Below are 14,628 nucleotides of genomic sequence, written 5' to 3'. Positions count from 1 at the left end.
CAGTATCTCTAAGAGAGTTATAAAGGAAATGCACAGGAGTTTCTGGAAGGATCTACTAAATAAGAACTGTGTGTGGTAGGACTGTGTGTCTGAGTGGCTCTTTAATCAGCTGCAGCGTTAATTACCTCGCAGATGCCATGGGGATAAGACATTGGGCCCAGCAGTAATGAACAAGGGATCAATATCCACAGAGGAGAGACACTTTACTCCACCCTGACGATGTCTAGCTAGCAGTTCTCTACTGTAGCAGTTACCACTCTGTGACCACTTAGACGGCAACAACACTCTGTGTGTTTGATTATAAAAGAGTTCTTATTGCTTTATGGAGTTTGTGTGAACTACTTTCTTTTCATATTACTTTCTTTAAACTTGCGTCTTTTAAATTTTCCTCAAACTCATTTATGCTCTATGGGAGATGGATCTTTCTATACAGAGTCTCAACTTTTATTTGACTCATTCCTTTTTCATATCTCTTTTTTATGTGGTTTTATGTTATGCTTTAAAGTTGTGAAATAAAAGTTTGTTATTAATGTATTATAGTTGAAAAAGCTATGAACAAGATGAGTGTGTGTGTGTGTGTGTGTATGCAAAAGCAGGTACTTTATTCTTGCTTTCAGGTTATTATCCGCCCTGAGCGAGTTTGTGGTTCCTATGAATCACCAATTTTCACGAGCCAATGAGCAGCCTGTTCACGTCCACTTCTCATAACAAAATGTGACTAAAAGGGGGTGGGGTAATAATGCGATGTTTCATCAGGGGGTTTCATCACCTGTGGCAGGGCTTGGACAACCGTATCCAGCAGCGCTCTCATCCCCGTGGCCATCTTTAACAGCTTTAACACTGTCAGAGAGAGAGAGAGAGAGAGAGAGAGAGAGAGAGAGAGAGAGAGAGAGAGAGAGAGAGGGAGAGCGCGTTACAGAGAGTTCAACAAGGCAGCTCAGTGTGTGTGCATGTCTACAAGGCGTTGATCATTTCAGAAGAAGAAAAACAAAAAGGCTGATAACAGACAAGGATCCCTCCCCACACACCACCTTGGTTTAATTCCAGCCTAATGAGGAGAGAAGGAAAAGGTCAGGGCTAAAATTAAACCCTCACACTGCCGCCCTCTCCCTGTACAGATGTAGAGTGATGGCACACTGACTCAGTGATGGCTGTGGACAACGGCAGGATTAAATACCAGATTAAACTCTAGACAAACAGATCAATCCTCAATAATACAGCATCACTGACCTGTGCAAAATACCATTTTGGTATGATTGAGTCGATATTTCTAAGGCTCGTATTGGGTAATGAGGCAAACGTAAGACTCATCAGCTATTAAGGGCTTATCAACACATGGGCCACTGATCAAGTATTAGAGGGAAATGGGGAGGAGAAAACAACAGATTTAAGGATACAAATAGAATTTGGCACTGGAGATAAGCAATTAAGCAACATTTCGTAACAATATTCTGTACATGAAGTGAGTTCATTTGTGTTTCAGGCTGATTAAAAGATTAAATGGCGCTCTGAGCAGGGGAATAAAGCAATTTGATCTGATCTGGAGAACAATGCAGTTTTTTTTCTTCAATATTTTCGCCATTTATTGAGATGAAAGACTAAAAAAAGGTTAACGGACATGATAAAACACATTGGTGCTCATGTTGGTGCACAAGTTCCCCATCACCATCATTTCCTGTTCCCTTACTACTTACCACTCAATAAAAGTGATAAAAGGCTAAAAATAAATTAAAGACAGATAAAAGTCAGGAGAATAATGGCTGTGGTATGTGACAATAAGCACTTGTGGAGATTAAGCTGGAATGAATGTGTGGCAGGGGCGATTCTAGGATTTCAGTCTTATCTGAACACGAGCTGATGTGGGTTAGAGGAATATTTCTTGCTTTAAGAGCAAGAGGTTCTGAGTTTACACTTGCACCACTGATATTGAAACAAAATCATATATATATATATATATATAATATAATATTTTAAGTACTGACTATATAAAGGAAAAAACTAGAGTTGGACCTCCGTGATGATTGGTCAACCATCATGACCAATCCTTGCTGGCAATGGTCAGGTCAGAAAAGATTTTAATGACATTTTTAAGGGGGCTGAAATGTCTATAAGCAACTATGATAATTAGTGTTATCAGTGGTCAGCATCTGTGTTTGCGTGACTAACCACGTGCGATGCGTAGGACCCTCATAATGCGTATGATGGTGGGGTTGATGGGCAGAGCTGCACTGATCTCGATCTCCTCCAGCGTGATGCCCATGACTGACAGCAGCACTATAGCCAAATCCAGCTGGTTCCACCTGCACACATACACAGGGGACAGATTTGCTTAGTTATGCAAAAACTCAACTTTCATGCACTCCGAATCCAACCTTTTTCTCTAGTTTCATTTCGCTCTGGTCATTTATTCCTCCAGAGAGGTGGCTTAAAAGAAATTAGCATTTGAAGATCGGTCTGGTCAAACAGTTGGCTTGGGACCTGAATTGTAGCAGGGGACCACTTAATAACACCCAATTAGGGAGAATTAAGGACTCACTCCACCATAGGTGACCTCATTCGCTAATGCAGGACGAGGGATGGCTCATTTTTACACTACAGCACAAATCACAGTCGCCCACATCTGCGGTGCTGGAACCAGCCGTGGCACACCTGTCTGCACACACACCTCTGCCATCCAGCTCGTAATTGTGACCTAGTTAGGAGGCACGGAGAGCCACAACAATAAATAATGGCTTGTTGAAAGCTTTCTGGTGCCAGACCCAAATATGCGTGAATAAAAAAGACAAAGTGTATTGCAGCGTGAGCCTGTTTTTTACTCTTTTAAATGGGTCAATACCATATATTCTAATAAAGCTACAAAATGCCAAGATGTTTACACCCTGCGCTCTCTCGATGCACCTCAATCCATGTCAGTACTGGTTTATGACAAGCTAGAGGAACCGCTCTTGTAGTCCACCTAATGATAAATAGGAGTTCTATTAGGAAGACAAACACAGGAGAGAGATTTCATTAAACCCTCGAGACGAATAACCATGTTCACTCTTGCTCTCACTGTAGTCAGGTGCGCTTTGTTCTATTAACATCACGCAGGGCTAATCTCATTTCTATCCGCGTCATAAATGCATCAGCAGAAGCAACATTTTGCCAATAACACACCCTCCAGTGACTCCAGTCAACAAACTAAGAGGACTCGGTCATGTGGAATCGATATCTAATGAATTCATTAAATCAATTAGCGATCGTAGGAGAGAAAATGTGAGGAGATGAAAGGTGAAGATGGGAATGAACTGAATACCTGTCTTTGAAGAAACGTCGGAAGCCAAATGCGATGAGCTTCAGGACAGCCTCCAGCACAAAGGTGCTGGTGAAGAAATAATTACAGTACTTGAGTGTGATCTCCAGAGACTGGGGGGGAAGGAAACATACAGACGGAGAGGAAGCCAGAGAGACAGAGGAAGAGAACAAGAGAGGTGTGAATGATTAAAAGACTTTCGCCTCAGGTTCATAAAGTCAGTTGCACCAGTCATTTTTACATTAGCTATATAGCATTATCATGTATTCTATGAATGTTCGTGTAAAGCCCAATAAATAGAGAAAAGTCAATTATGCAATGGTAATGTATGTTTCAGAGCTGAATTTTTCTCAAATTTATGGACTTCCAGGGTGTCCATCTCAAATCCTCAAGGGGAATGGGGGAAATTTCTGAATTGTGAACAAAAATGTCTCACTGAAAACAATAACAATACCAGAGGCAAGTGACATACAGTACTGTAAAGTCAAATCAGCAATGATGGCTATAATGATAAATATACAATATAAAAATGATTTAGAGGATGAGGCCTGCATTTTATCTTACACGAGGCTGGCTGTAGTGCTCCAGTGACATAGTCACAACATTCACACAGATGATGAAGGTGATGAAGATGTCCAGGTAGTGACTGGTGCACAGAGTGTGGATCATCAGTCGCACATGACTGTAACTGGCATAATAGGGCAACTTCTGGGCCTCTGAGAGAAATGAATAGATTTGATAGAATGATCAGTTTAAAATCAGTAAGCACACTTTTTCAAATACTTAAAGTTGAAGTGTGTATATTGAACAAATGGAATTTAAACAAGTTTCATTAACACTCTTTCGTCTGCCAAACATATAGTCGGGCCCCCAAACTAATACCCTTGGTTAAGCTGAATGTTGTTGTGCTGCTCAAACAAAGAGAAATTATTTGATAGCGCAACAGAGCCACAGTGCTTATACTTTTCTGAAAATCAACCGACTAATGGATTCCTCTTAGTTACACATTAAACTGGGGCAGGAGAATATTTGACCAATATAATCACCAAAAGTTTGTATGTGTGATGATAAGGCTACTCTCTGGTCCGTAAACTAGAGTTGTTTTCAGAGGAAAGATGCATCACAGAACACACCTGTGCAGTCTCTCCATCTGGTTAACGCTATTATGAGATGTCTGGAGAATTAAACTGGTTGTTCAGCATTAGTGTGCAAATCAAATCATCTCTTTTCATTTACATCCTTCCCCTCCCTCCTTCTTTCCATTATGGATTTCATTCCCCTGTCTACAGGGAGTGCAGAATTATTAGGCACGTTGATTTTCTGATCATATTTTTTTTCCAGGCACATTTGACCAATTCCAAACCACAGTAATCCTAATAACTACTATTGATTTAGTATTTAATAATGTATAAGTGATATATAATTGTTCATGAAGGCTGAAAATGAAAATCACCTTATATTCAGGTGTGCAGAATTATTAGGCATGTTTTCTTTTACAGATAAATTGAGGCAAAAAAGAGATTTAACTCAGACTGAAAAGTCAAAAAGTATTAAAGGCCCATGAGAAGGATGCAATACTAATGCAGTGTCTTTTCTTCACCACCTGTTTTTGTCAGATCCTGCTGACCCAACGAGCATTTCACTGTCCAATGGTCATGCCTTAACTGCAATGTCTAGTATTGCATTAGTATTGCATCCTTCTCATGGGCCTTTAATACTTTTTGACTTTTCAGTCTGAGTTAAATCTCTTTTTTGGCTCAATTTATCTGTAAAAGAAAACATGCCTAATAATTCTGCACACCTGAATATAAGGTGGTTTTCATTTCCAGCCTTCATGAACAATTATATATCACTTATACATTATTAAATACTAAATCAATAGTAGTTATTAGGATTACTGTGGTTTGGAATTGGTCAAATGTGTCTGGAAAAAAAATATGATCAGAAAATCAACGTGCCTAAAAATTCTGCACTCCCTGTATGGAGCCCGTATGGCCAGTAGGGCTGTAACCAAACATACTTCAACATACTTCAGCATGTCTAATATCAGTAATTATATATTTTTATTTATTTATATATAGTTTATATATAGTTTTCCCCAAACTGAAGACAATTTTACACTGAAAAAGAGGTTATTCCATTATCGACCCATTCAAAACATTTAGCCTCTCTTTTTCTCTTCCTTACTCCGTCTCTTTTTCTCCATGCGTCTCTGTCTCTTCTCCTCTCTCCTCTTGGCCTCTTCCACCTCCTGGTGCTGTCGGCACTTATGGAAGTTCTCCACCACTACTCCAACAAACATGTTCAGCACGAAGAAACTGACAATCAGGAGGAAGGAGATGAAGTACAGCAGCATCCAGGGGTTGTTATTGGTTACGGGCTATTAAATGAAGAGACAGAAAGAACGGTCGATGAAAGAGTTAGGAAAACCAGACATAAACTGAATGCCGCTTGCCTTCTAGGTGGTTGATAGGGTGTTGCTGTGGTGTTAAGGGTGGTCACTAGAGTGTTATGCTTTTGCTATGGTGTTAAAGTTGGTTGCTAGAATGCTGCTAGACATTTGCTGTGGTGTTCAGTGTGGTTGCGTCTCACTAGGGTGTTGCTAGGCATTTGCTATTGTGTTCTAGGTGGTCGCTAGGGTGTTGCTAGGCATTTGCTAAGGCTTTCTTTGTGGTTGCTGCTAAGGATGTTCACCTGTCATCTGCCAGGTTAAAATGCCTTAAAAATTTTTTTTAACACAAATATAAGCCCACCTCTACACTTAATAAGTCACATTATTTAAGGTATCATTCATTTTTGTGGCACAAACCGGTCAGGATGGGTTATTCATCAAGTTTTGACCAGAACAATGACGACAATGCTTTTCTTCACAAGTACCACAAAAAAACACCACAAGAAACTGGCCAGAACAGAGAGCTGCCTAAAATGTAATACAACAAGATAATCAACACAGCCTTGAGTAAAAATCAACATGCAGACACTCATAAGCTTGAGGGAAATTGGTCAAATTATGGTAAAGTGAACTTAGGTGCAGCTTTTACTTGGTTGCTTAGCAGCAGCAGCGTAGAGCGAAACAAAGACGCCAAAGTATAAATTGGCTCATTCTAAAACATGGGATGAGAAAGCACACAGTACTCTGCACATTTCCATCTGCTTCCACACATAGATTACATCCTGCAGTGGACGCTGGAGTGACAGAGATGATGCAGTGGGGAAATTACTCATGCCATTTAATCCATGAGTTTCCCTGTGTTTGACTACCTAGAGATGTTGGGCTCTTCTAGTGGGAGAGGATCTGGCTGCAGGCCTACACGTAATCATTATGTGCTGGTCCCTAAATGATGCAAGCTCACTGCTTTTTGAATCGAGGACTCTTGAAAATCATTGCTTTTCAGCTTCAGAGCCAAAAGCCGGTTAGTATTCATGAAGCTGATTGTGTGTATTCAGGATTAAATATTCACTGTTGAGTGCTTATTCCTTAAAGCTCTTTATTTTAGTTAAAAGAAAGTGAATTTTGTTTGGTTCAGAGATCTTTTAACACTTAATAAGTATGAAAATGCCTAATTCTGAAAATAAACTAAATTTCATACAAAGTTGTTAAAGCTTACTTGTATTATCTTAGTTATAGAATATCGTTTTTTTTATTCTTTTTTTTTCTCAATGAGGGTGCACTGGGCTACTTCGAAAAACTGAATAGGCTGTATGTCAAACATCCCATGAACAAAAAGGAAAACATTCGCATCCGCTTGTTGGAGAAAGTGTTGGCGGCGATATCTATGGACTTCAGATAACCTAGCTAGATTGGTACTTTGTATTTATATTTAGCTTTAATTTCACTTATCTACAATTATGTATTACTATTATTATCTACAACTATTTTATCATTGTGGGTGGAATAGTGTATATTTATAGTATATTTAATTTTTTTTTGTTAACTAAAATCTGGATTAAAACCATTGACTTGTGTATTTCATAAGCTCTGTGTGATTAAATTTGTTTTACTTTAAAAAAAAGTCTGTATAAATGTGCCTGTTTTGGGTTAATATTGCCCACAAACCCTATACGAGAGGGCTGGCTGTGAAAGTTCACTGTAATATCAATATACAAATTCATGACAAAGTCCATACAACATTGAAAGACCACCATTTACATTCAGCCAGTCAGTATTATCAGGATGGCAGGATGGGAACATCAGTGAACATGTTACATGGAACATTACCTGCTGGTCCACTGCCACTGCATCCAGACCATGATACATGATATTGACCCAGCCGTCCTTCGATGCCAGCACAAACAGGGACATCAGAGCCTGTCAAAACATAAACACTCATTCATATGAGCACATACAAGGACAAACGGAAGTATGGAGATGGATGGAAGCGGGACAAGCAAAGATAGATGGGGATTGAACAGACAAATAAGGTGCAAGGACAGATAGACAACCACATGTGATGCAAAAAACAAAACAAAACACAATGACAGGTAATTCTGATAAAGATGGATCAATAAAGTTTGATCAAACAAAGCAACACGTTGACTTACTCAGAATCTGTCATGTCATTTGATAGGCCCAGTTAGAGAACAAACTAACCTGCCCCAAGTTGTCAAAGTTGTACTTGTGATGGACCCACTTATAATTGGCCAAGACGCAGTCAGACTTGTTGGTGATGTTTTTGACATCTAGGCCCAAGCAGTAGTAGAACTTGCCTTTGAAAAGCTGTTGAGGCAAAATAAATGGCACACACTTCACGTCACTCAATGCCACACGTCTTGAGGATCTCTTTAATAAAACTGTCAGAGCACTGTGGGATATTTGAAAGAAAAAGGGTGTTATGAAAGAAGACCAGGAGAAAATAGGAAAAAACATTCTCTATGAAGAAAAGAACAAGATATAACAGTAAAAAGACATAAGAAGAAATAATGAACAAAACTGAAATGAAACAGAGAGCAATGGTGATCAAGACAGAAAGGGCGTGATAGTGAGATTAAGCAGACAATCTGAAAAAAGGCATCGGGACACCCTGGGGCATCATATATATATATGTGTGTGTGTGTGTGTGTGTGTGTGTGTGTGTGTGTGTGTGTGTGTGTGTGTGTTTTTTGAGGTTGCACCAGTGGCAGGCTTAATTGGTGCCTTAGGCAAGATAAGACATCAACAAATAAAGAAATGATAAAAAAAAACTTTTTAAGAGGTAGGTAATGTTATTGCACTGATAATGTTTTGTACAACATGCAAAGGATCCCTGGTTCAAAGCCTGAGTTAACCATGAAAGAAGGCTCTTTTGCTCACCAAGATTGCATCAAAAAAACATTACAAGTTTTACAAAAAAATGTATAATAAAATTAAACACAATTAGAAAGCAGATCTTTTCAGCAGTCTTCAGTCTGATCCTTCATAAATAATTATAATATGCTGATTTGCTTAAACATTTTACCAATTACCAATGTGAAAACAGTGCTGTTTAATTTATATTTTATTTTATATTTTTGTAGAAACTGTGAAACATTTTTTTTCAAAAATGTTTAATGAATAGAAAGTTCTAAACAGCACTTATTTGAAATAGTAAAGACTTTTACATTGTTAAAATTATGTCACTTTTGATCAATTGAACACATCTTTTCTTAATAGAAGCATTTTACTGACTTCAAACTTTTGACCTGTAATGTGTGTATACATAAAAAAAAATTATAATAAGGTAGCACACTGAATGTGCATGATGTTTCAATGAGAGCCCTTGTTCTTTACCTGGACTCCCAGGATGCCAAAGATGATGAAAAAGGCACAGCAAATGAGAACTATGTTTCCTATAGGCTTCAGAGAGGTGATCAAAGTCTCCACAACCAGTTTTAGGCCAGGAGCTCGACTGATAACCCTGTCAGAAGGGTACAAAAATACCATTTAGCATCTGCAGAGTTATAAACCAAGCATTCGTTGGACAACACAACAAATGCTTGCAATTGCTTGCTGTACCTGAGGGGGCGCAGTGTGCGTAGAAGCCTGAGAACCCTGAGCACTCCCAGGATCTTAGCCCCACCCGCCATTGACACAACAATGTCAATCAAAGACACGAACACCAGGAAACCATCCAAGATGTTCCAGCTGCTGCGCAAGTACGCCTGCTCTCCAATATACAGACCCATAGACACCACCTACAATAAACAAAAACACAATATTTGAAATGGTCAGCATAAAAGATGAAGCAGTCATGTACTGTTTATTTTTGTTTTCATTGTATATCATAGGTGTACTGGTGCGATACTGTATGCTCTTTGTTCTGTTTTATGTAATAGCTGTTTTGATCCTCTGAATCTGATTCCGATCCCTACTAGTGTGTCTTTGCTGGAATTGACTGAAACATTTATTAAAGTGGGGAAACAGTTTGAGCTTCTGATCTCCAGTCAAGCCAAACCAGCTGTTCTAACTGGAGCCCTAAAATAGTGCTTCCTGTAGAGCTGATTTTGCAACTCAACTGAACTCTGCCAGGTACGTCTAAAATCCACCATTATGTCAGTGTGACATGCAGATATACTTAAGGGAACTGCTGATGGCAGTGAGATACGACTTAAAAAAAAACAAGTGAATTTGTGGGGTGGAAAAACAGCAGAAAAACAGCTAAACTAAAACACAGAAAAAGTGACGAAAATATAAAATCCATTGAAGCTCCAAGGTGACCCGAGCCTTAGGCCTTCCAGGCAGATTCTTGTGACACTAACAAGACGAGTGACAGGAATACTCGCACGCACACAGCCTGACGTCAGCATTGGCTGAGGTCTAAAAGTGAGAAGAGCAAAGAGAGCAAGAAAACAGAGATAGACACAGAGAATTATGTACTTTTAAGAAATGAGATGCCGTACTGCTACACATATCTGCTCTTTCTTGGGATCAATTTGAGCTGTATTAGTCTGACAGTTTCTTTACAATACTGCCAAAAGAAGCCAATAATAAATCAAGTGATGTATACCAGGCTAGTACAGTAATGTGACACTCATGCTAGCAATTTAAGGAGGCGCTTTTTGAGTGAGAGCAGATCTGCTTGCAGAACTCCTATTAGTCGAGTGTAGGTGGGTTGGGGACAGTAAAACCAGCCGTTGCCCCTCAGGCTGTTATACCAGTAGGTATATTTTTGCAGTAGCCTGCAGAATCTGCCTCCCAAAGGATGAACTGTAATTGTTGACTTTCTGGTCCCAGAGCGAAAGGTGGAATCATTGTTTGACTTGTGTCTCCCACTGCAGGAATGCTTTTAAAAATGTCCACAGAAAAGGATATATGCTGCATCATCTTAAATATTGACTGCGTATGGTTAGTTGGCATGACATTTCAAACGTTGACAACAATATGAAATGCTATCTAAAACATCTAAAGAAATGTCATTCTTGCATAATTATACAGAAAAAAAAAATCATACAGTTGGTAGTCAACCAAACTGCCTATTAGCACCACGAGACAGCAGCGTTAAATACAACACACACAGTCACATGTGACACTCGTTCACGAAATCAACAGGTGGGGCAAAGGGACGGATTAGCAAAATTGTTCAGTAAGGCTGTAATTGTGACGTTTTTACTTTTAAATGATGATAAAATAATTAAATTAAATAACAATAGTACTATTTATTACATAATAATATACATAGTAATTATATACATTTTATTTGTACAGTACTAGCCAGTATTTTAGATGATTATAGGAGGTGTACATTATGCCATAAAATAAATATGACAGAAAATGTGGATTTTAAGGTGGATCTGAATGATATAGCCTAGTTTTCTAACACGTGGATGTATTTACTTTGTCAATAATGACCAAATTGGTGTGACCAAATTATTTAAAAATAAAATTTGAAACTACATTTAATAGCCTAATTCGCTGATGCATTTCAACAGGTCACGCGTGCACATTGAAATTCCTATTAATTCCTATTAATGAGTAAGAACATTGTAGCCTATTAATTTGTTCTTATTTGAAAAACAAAGAAGCGAATTAAGTAGGCTAAAAGGTATCCACAATTTAACTACAACAATGGAATTAAAATGCAGGGGCAAATTAGCCTAATAAAACATCCTCAAGTTTCAACCAAAATGAATGATTAATAAAACATGCTTGTTTGTTGATATCTTTTTCCCCCCGCATGTCATGGGGCTCCGTAAATTGGCCAAAACATTTTCAACACAGGCCTACATAAAGTCTGGGGACAGTTAAACTTATTCATTATTGCAGGTTTGCATACAGAGATCAGAGATGTATTCCCTGTGCGATGGGATGTAAAATTAAGATGATGCGTCAGTAAAGATGTTAATAATAGGAAAACAATACAAAACAATAATTTAGAGAATTAACGATGAGCTTCTTCGGCCAAATCTGCCTTTAACCACGGAGCAACGGAGGCTCTACAGGAATGTAGCAAATGTATTGTAATGTTATAACTTGCCATTTTTTTTGCCGTTGTTGTCAATAAGTAGCCTATCAATTAAAGATAAACATAGCCTACTACTAATAAAAACGACAGACAATGAATAACAAAACTCGAAAAGGGTTTTGAATCAATAAATGTACATTTAAACAATTCACATTTTATTTGTGACACACTTGACTGAATGATAGAAAAATACAGAGTTATTTGCGTCTCTTTGGAACTGGTAAAAAAAAAAGCGAGTCGATCAAAAAGCGCGACCGCCAACTTGAGGGGGTTAAATTAGAAAACAAACTGATGCTGGCTTGAGAAACCTGATCCTCAAGCCGGACTCGAACTCGGATTGCTTTGAGTGCAGTTGCAGCATGTTACCACACTGTCACAGGTTGGAGTATCCTTTGTATTTGAGGTGTTGTTGGTTCATTGTCCTGTCATTCGTGATCAGACTCGAACATGTATGGGCCAGGGCTCACAAAGCCCGACGTCCCGGGGCTGTGTGTTTTTCAGTCGGGCTACCAAAATGTATCACCTGCCCGACGGGCTATCTTAAATAGTGAAATAACATTCCTTTCTTGATGTGCGATGTTCACTCTCTTGCCTTGTTATTTTAAGGAAAGTTTTGAACATGTTGGATTTGTCTGCAGTGAAGTTTTGCTGATGCACGTACTTGGCTTGTGTGTGTGTCGGTGCGTGTGTGTGTTAGTGATGCACGGTTCGCGGTTATAGCCACCGATCGGGCTGGCCAAGTAACACAAAATAACATTCCAATTAATTGTGGATGGATGAGATAAATCAGCACTCTTGCTCATGTGATGTTGCTTAACTGTATCATATGTTATACATATAAAAACTACACGTTTAGCATTTTAACCATCTGTGTGAGCACTGAGCTGTGCTCGTTTGTTTTCGCTGCGCAAGCGTCAACAGCACATCCTTGTTACCGTCAGTCCATTATATATTATATAATGAGTAATTAATGCCAAAATGTTCATTTTTGGGTGAACTATCCCTTTAACTTCTTGAGCAATTTGAGCTACAGTAGTTTGTCAGTTTGACCGGACCACACGGGCCAGCCTACGCTCCCCACGTGCATCAATGAGCCTTGGCCGCCCATGACCCTGTCGCCGGTTCACCACTGTTCTTTCCTTGGACCACTTTTGATAAATACTGACCACTGCAGACCAGGAACATCACACAAGAGCTGGAGTTTTGGAGATGCTCTGACCCAGTCGTCTAGCCATCACAATTTGGCCTTTGTCAAATTCGCTCAAATCCTTACGCTTGCCCATTTGTCCTGCTTCTAACACATCAACATTGAGGACAAAATGTTCACTTGCTGCCTAATATATCCCACCCACTAACAGGTGCCGTGATGAAGAGATAATCAGTGTTATTCCCTTCACTCATAATGTTACGCCTGATCGGTGTATACATAGATATATATACGTAGATGCCTCATTCGACTGCTCCAGGAACGTCGATGCACCGCCATTTTAGAATGGTCAACACATGTCAACAATTCAGATGCTGTCATCACTCGCATTAAAAAAAACAACTGCGCAGCCTCTGTAAAACTGTGTAAACCCAGGCGCGATTTAAATTCCCGAAGAAATGGGATAACCTTTCACAGGTGAGAATGTGTTGGTTTGTGTTTATATAGCCTATATGTTTTAAGTCAATATTAAAGGTTTTTAACTCCGGTTAGGCTACTTTTTAATGTTGTGTTAGGTAATGCGTTCTTCATGTATTGTGTTAGTTTAGCAATTATAATGTTTGGATCTACACAAAACACGTAACATTTGTTAGTTAATAACAGGCTTCATGGTCCTTGAATTTCAGACACAGTATTCAAGGACTGGAAAGTATGTGAAAACAAACATTGGTCTTTGAAAGTGCTTAAATTAAACAAAATTTAAGAGTAGTTAAAGAAGAGAAACCTTTATATTTCTGCTGTTCCATAAGCGCGTCCTACTGTCAGAGAGTGAAATTTCCATTTCCATTCAGCGAGTCTGCTGCCGGTGTTGTTCAGATGGATACAAAAGCTCGACCATGACGAGCCCTATTTTACACAGCTAACAAGCAGTTTTGTAAATCTATGTGCATTCAAATAATGTAGAAAGTAGAATAACAAGCTATCTAGAATATTATATATAATCATATTTTAAATAAATGTAGAATAATTAATCATTTTGAATCCTAATTTATTATTTCCCTGTTCTTAAAAATGGTTTAAATTCAGTAATGTGACGTTCATCATTTTATAAAGTTTTTTTTATAAAACGATTGCAAAATAGGATGATTTTTGAGAATTTAAGCTTTAAAATAATACCTAGTTTATGATGATTAAACATGGTTTGAAATTATTAAATAGGCTATATTGATGTTTATAATATGTATGTATAAACACATTATTCATTTATTACTATTTTTTATAATTTATTTATTTTGATGGCTGATTGGTTGATGGTTTATGATTTCTTTCCAATGAGCTTGTTTATAATGATTTCACTGCTTTCATTAAAAGCTGAGCAATGTGTCTGTGGTTCTCTGGTGATCAATAATATTAATAATGTTAAGATAATGTTAAGATCTTTAACCAATATTTTTAACATGCTGAATGATCTACCATTTATGATAAACTAAATCCTACATAATCATCTGCTTCAGTCTATTGCAGATATATATTCATACATGCATGCGTATAACTACGCACAGGCAACTTTTGAATGTTCACATTTCGCTCGTTCACGACCGGCTTTGACCGTTCGAAAATGGCAGGCGCTAGCGTATAGCGGCCCATAGAAACAGTCGCTAATGAGGTGTATATATATATATATATATATATATATATATATATATATATATATATATATATATATATATATATATATATATATATATATATATATACACGTAGGCATCTTT

At 38.2% G+C, this 14,628-nt stretch overlaps 1 protein-coding gene across 1 annotated transcript in view; it reads right to left on the bottom strand.

Moving 5' to 3' along the window:
• Positions 1–14,628, bottom strand: part of cacna1ia (calcium voltage-gated channel subunit alpha1 Ia) — a 132,789-nt gene that overhangs the window by 44,627 nt on the left and 73,534 nt on the right. The window contains exons 19-27 of the mRNA XM_079826914.1: positions 9,264–9,442; positions 9,039–9,165; positions 7,884–8,009; positions 7,512–7,601; positions 5,480–5,672; positions 3,857–4,008; positions 3,296–3,405; positions 2,167–2,300; positions 770–840 (exon numbers count right to left, since the gene is read on the bottom strand). Of these exons, the coding sequence (XP_079683040.1) occupies positions 770–840; positions 2,167–2,300; positions 3,296–3,405; positions 3,857–4,008; positions 5,480–5,672; positions 7,512–7,601; positions 7,884–8,009; positions 9,039–9,165; positions 9,264–9,442 (1,182 nt within the window). The remainder of the gene's footprint in view (positions 1–769; positions 841–2,166; positions 2,301–3,295; positions 3,406–3,856; positions 4,009–5,479; positions 5,673–7,511; positions 7,602–7,883; positions 8,010–9,038; positions 9,166–9,263; positions 9,443–14,628) is intronic.

This window comes from Gobio gobio (genome assembly GCF_949357685.1).
Source record: "Gobio gobio genome assembly, chromosome: 1".
Classification (NCBI taxonomy): domain Eukaryota; kingdom Metazoa; phylum Chordata; class Actinopteri; order Cypriniformes; family Gobionidae; genus Gobio; species Gobio gobio.
Note: the sequence above shows the minus strand (reverse complement) of the source record. Positions and strands in the feature narration are given on the sequence as shown.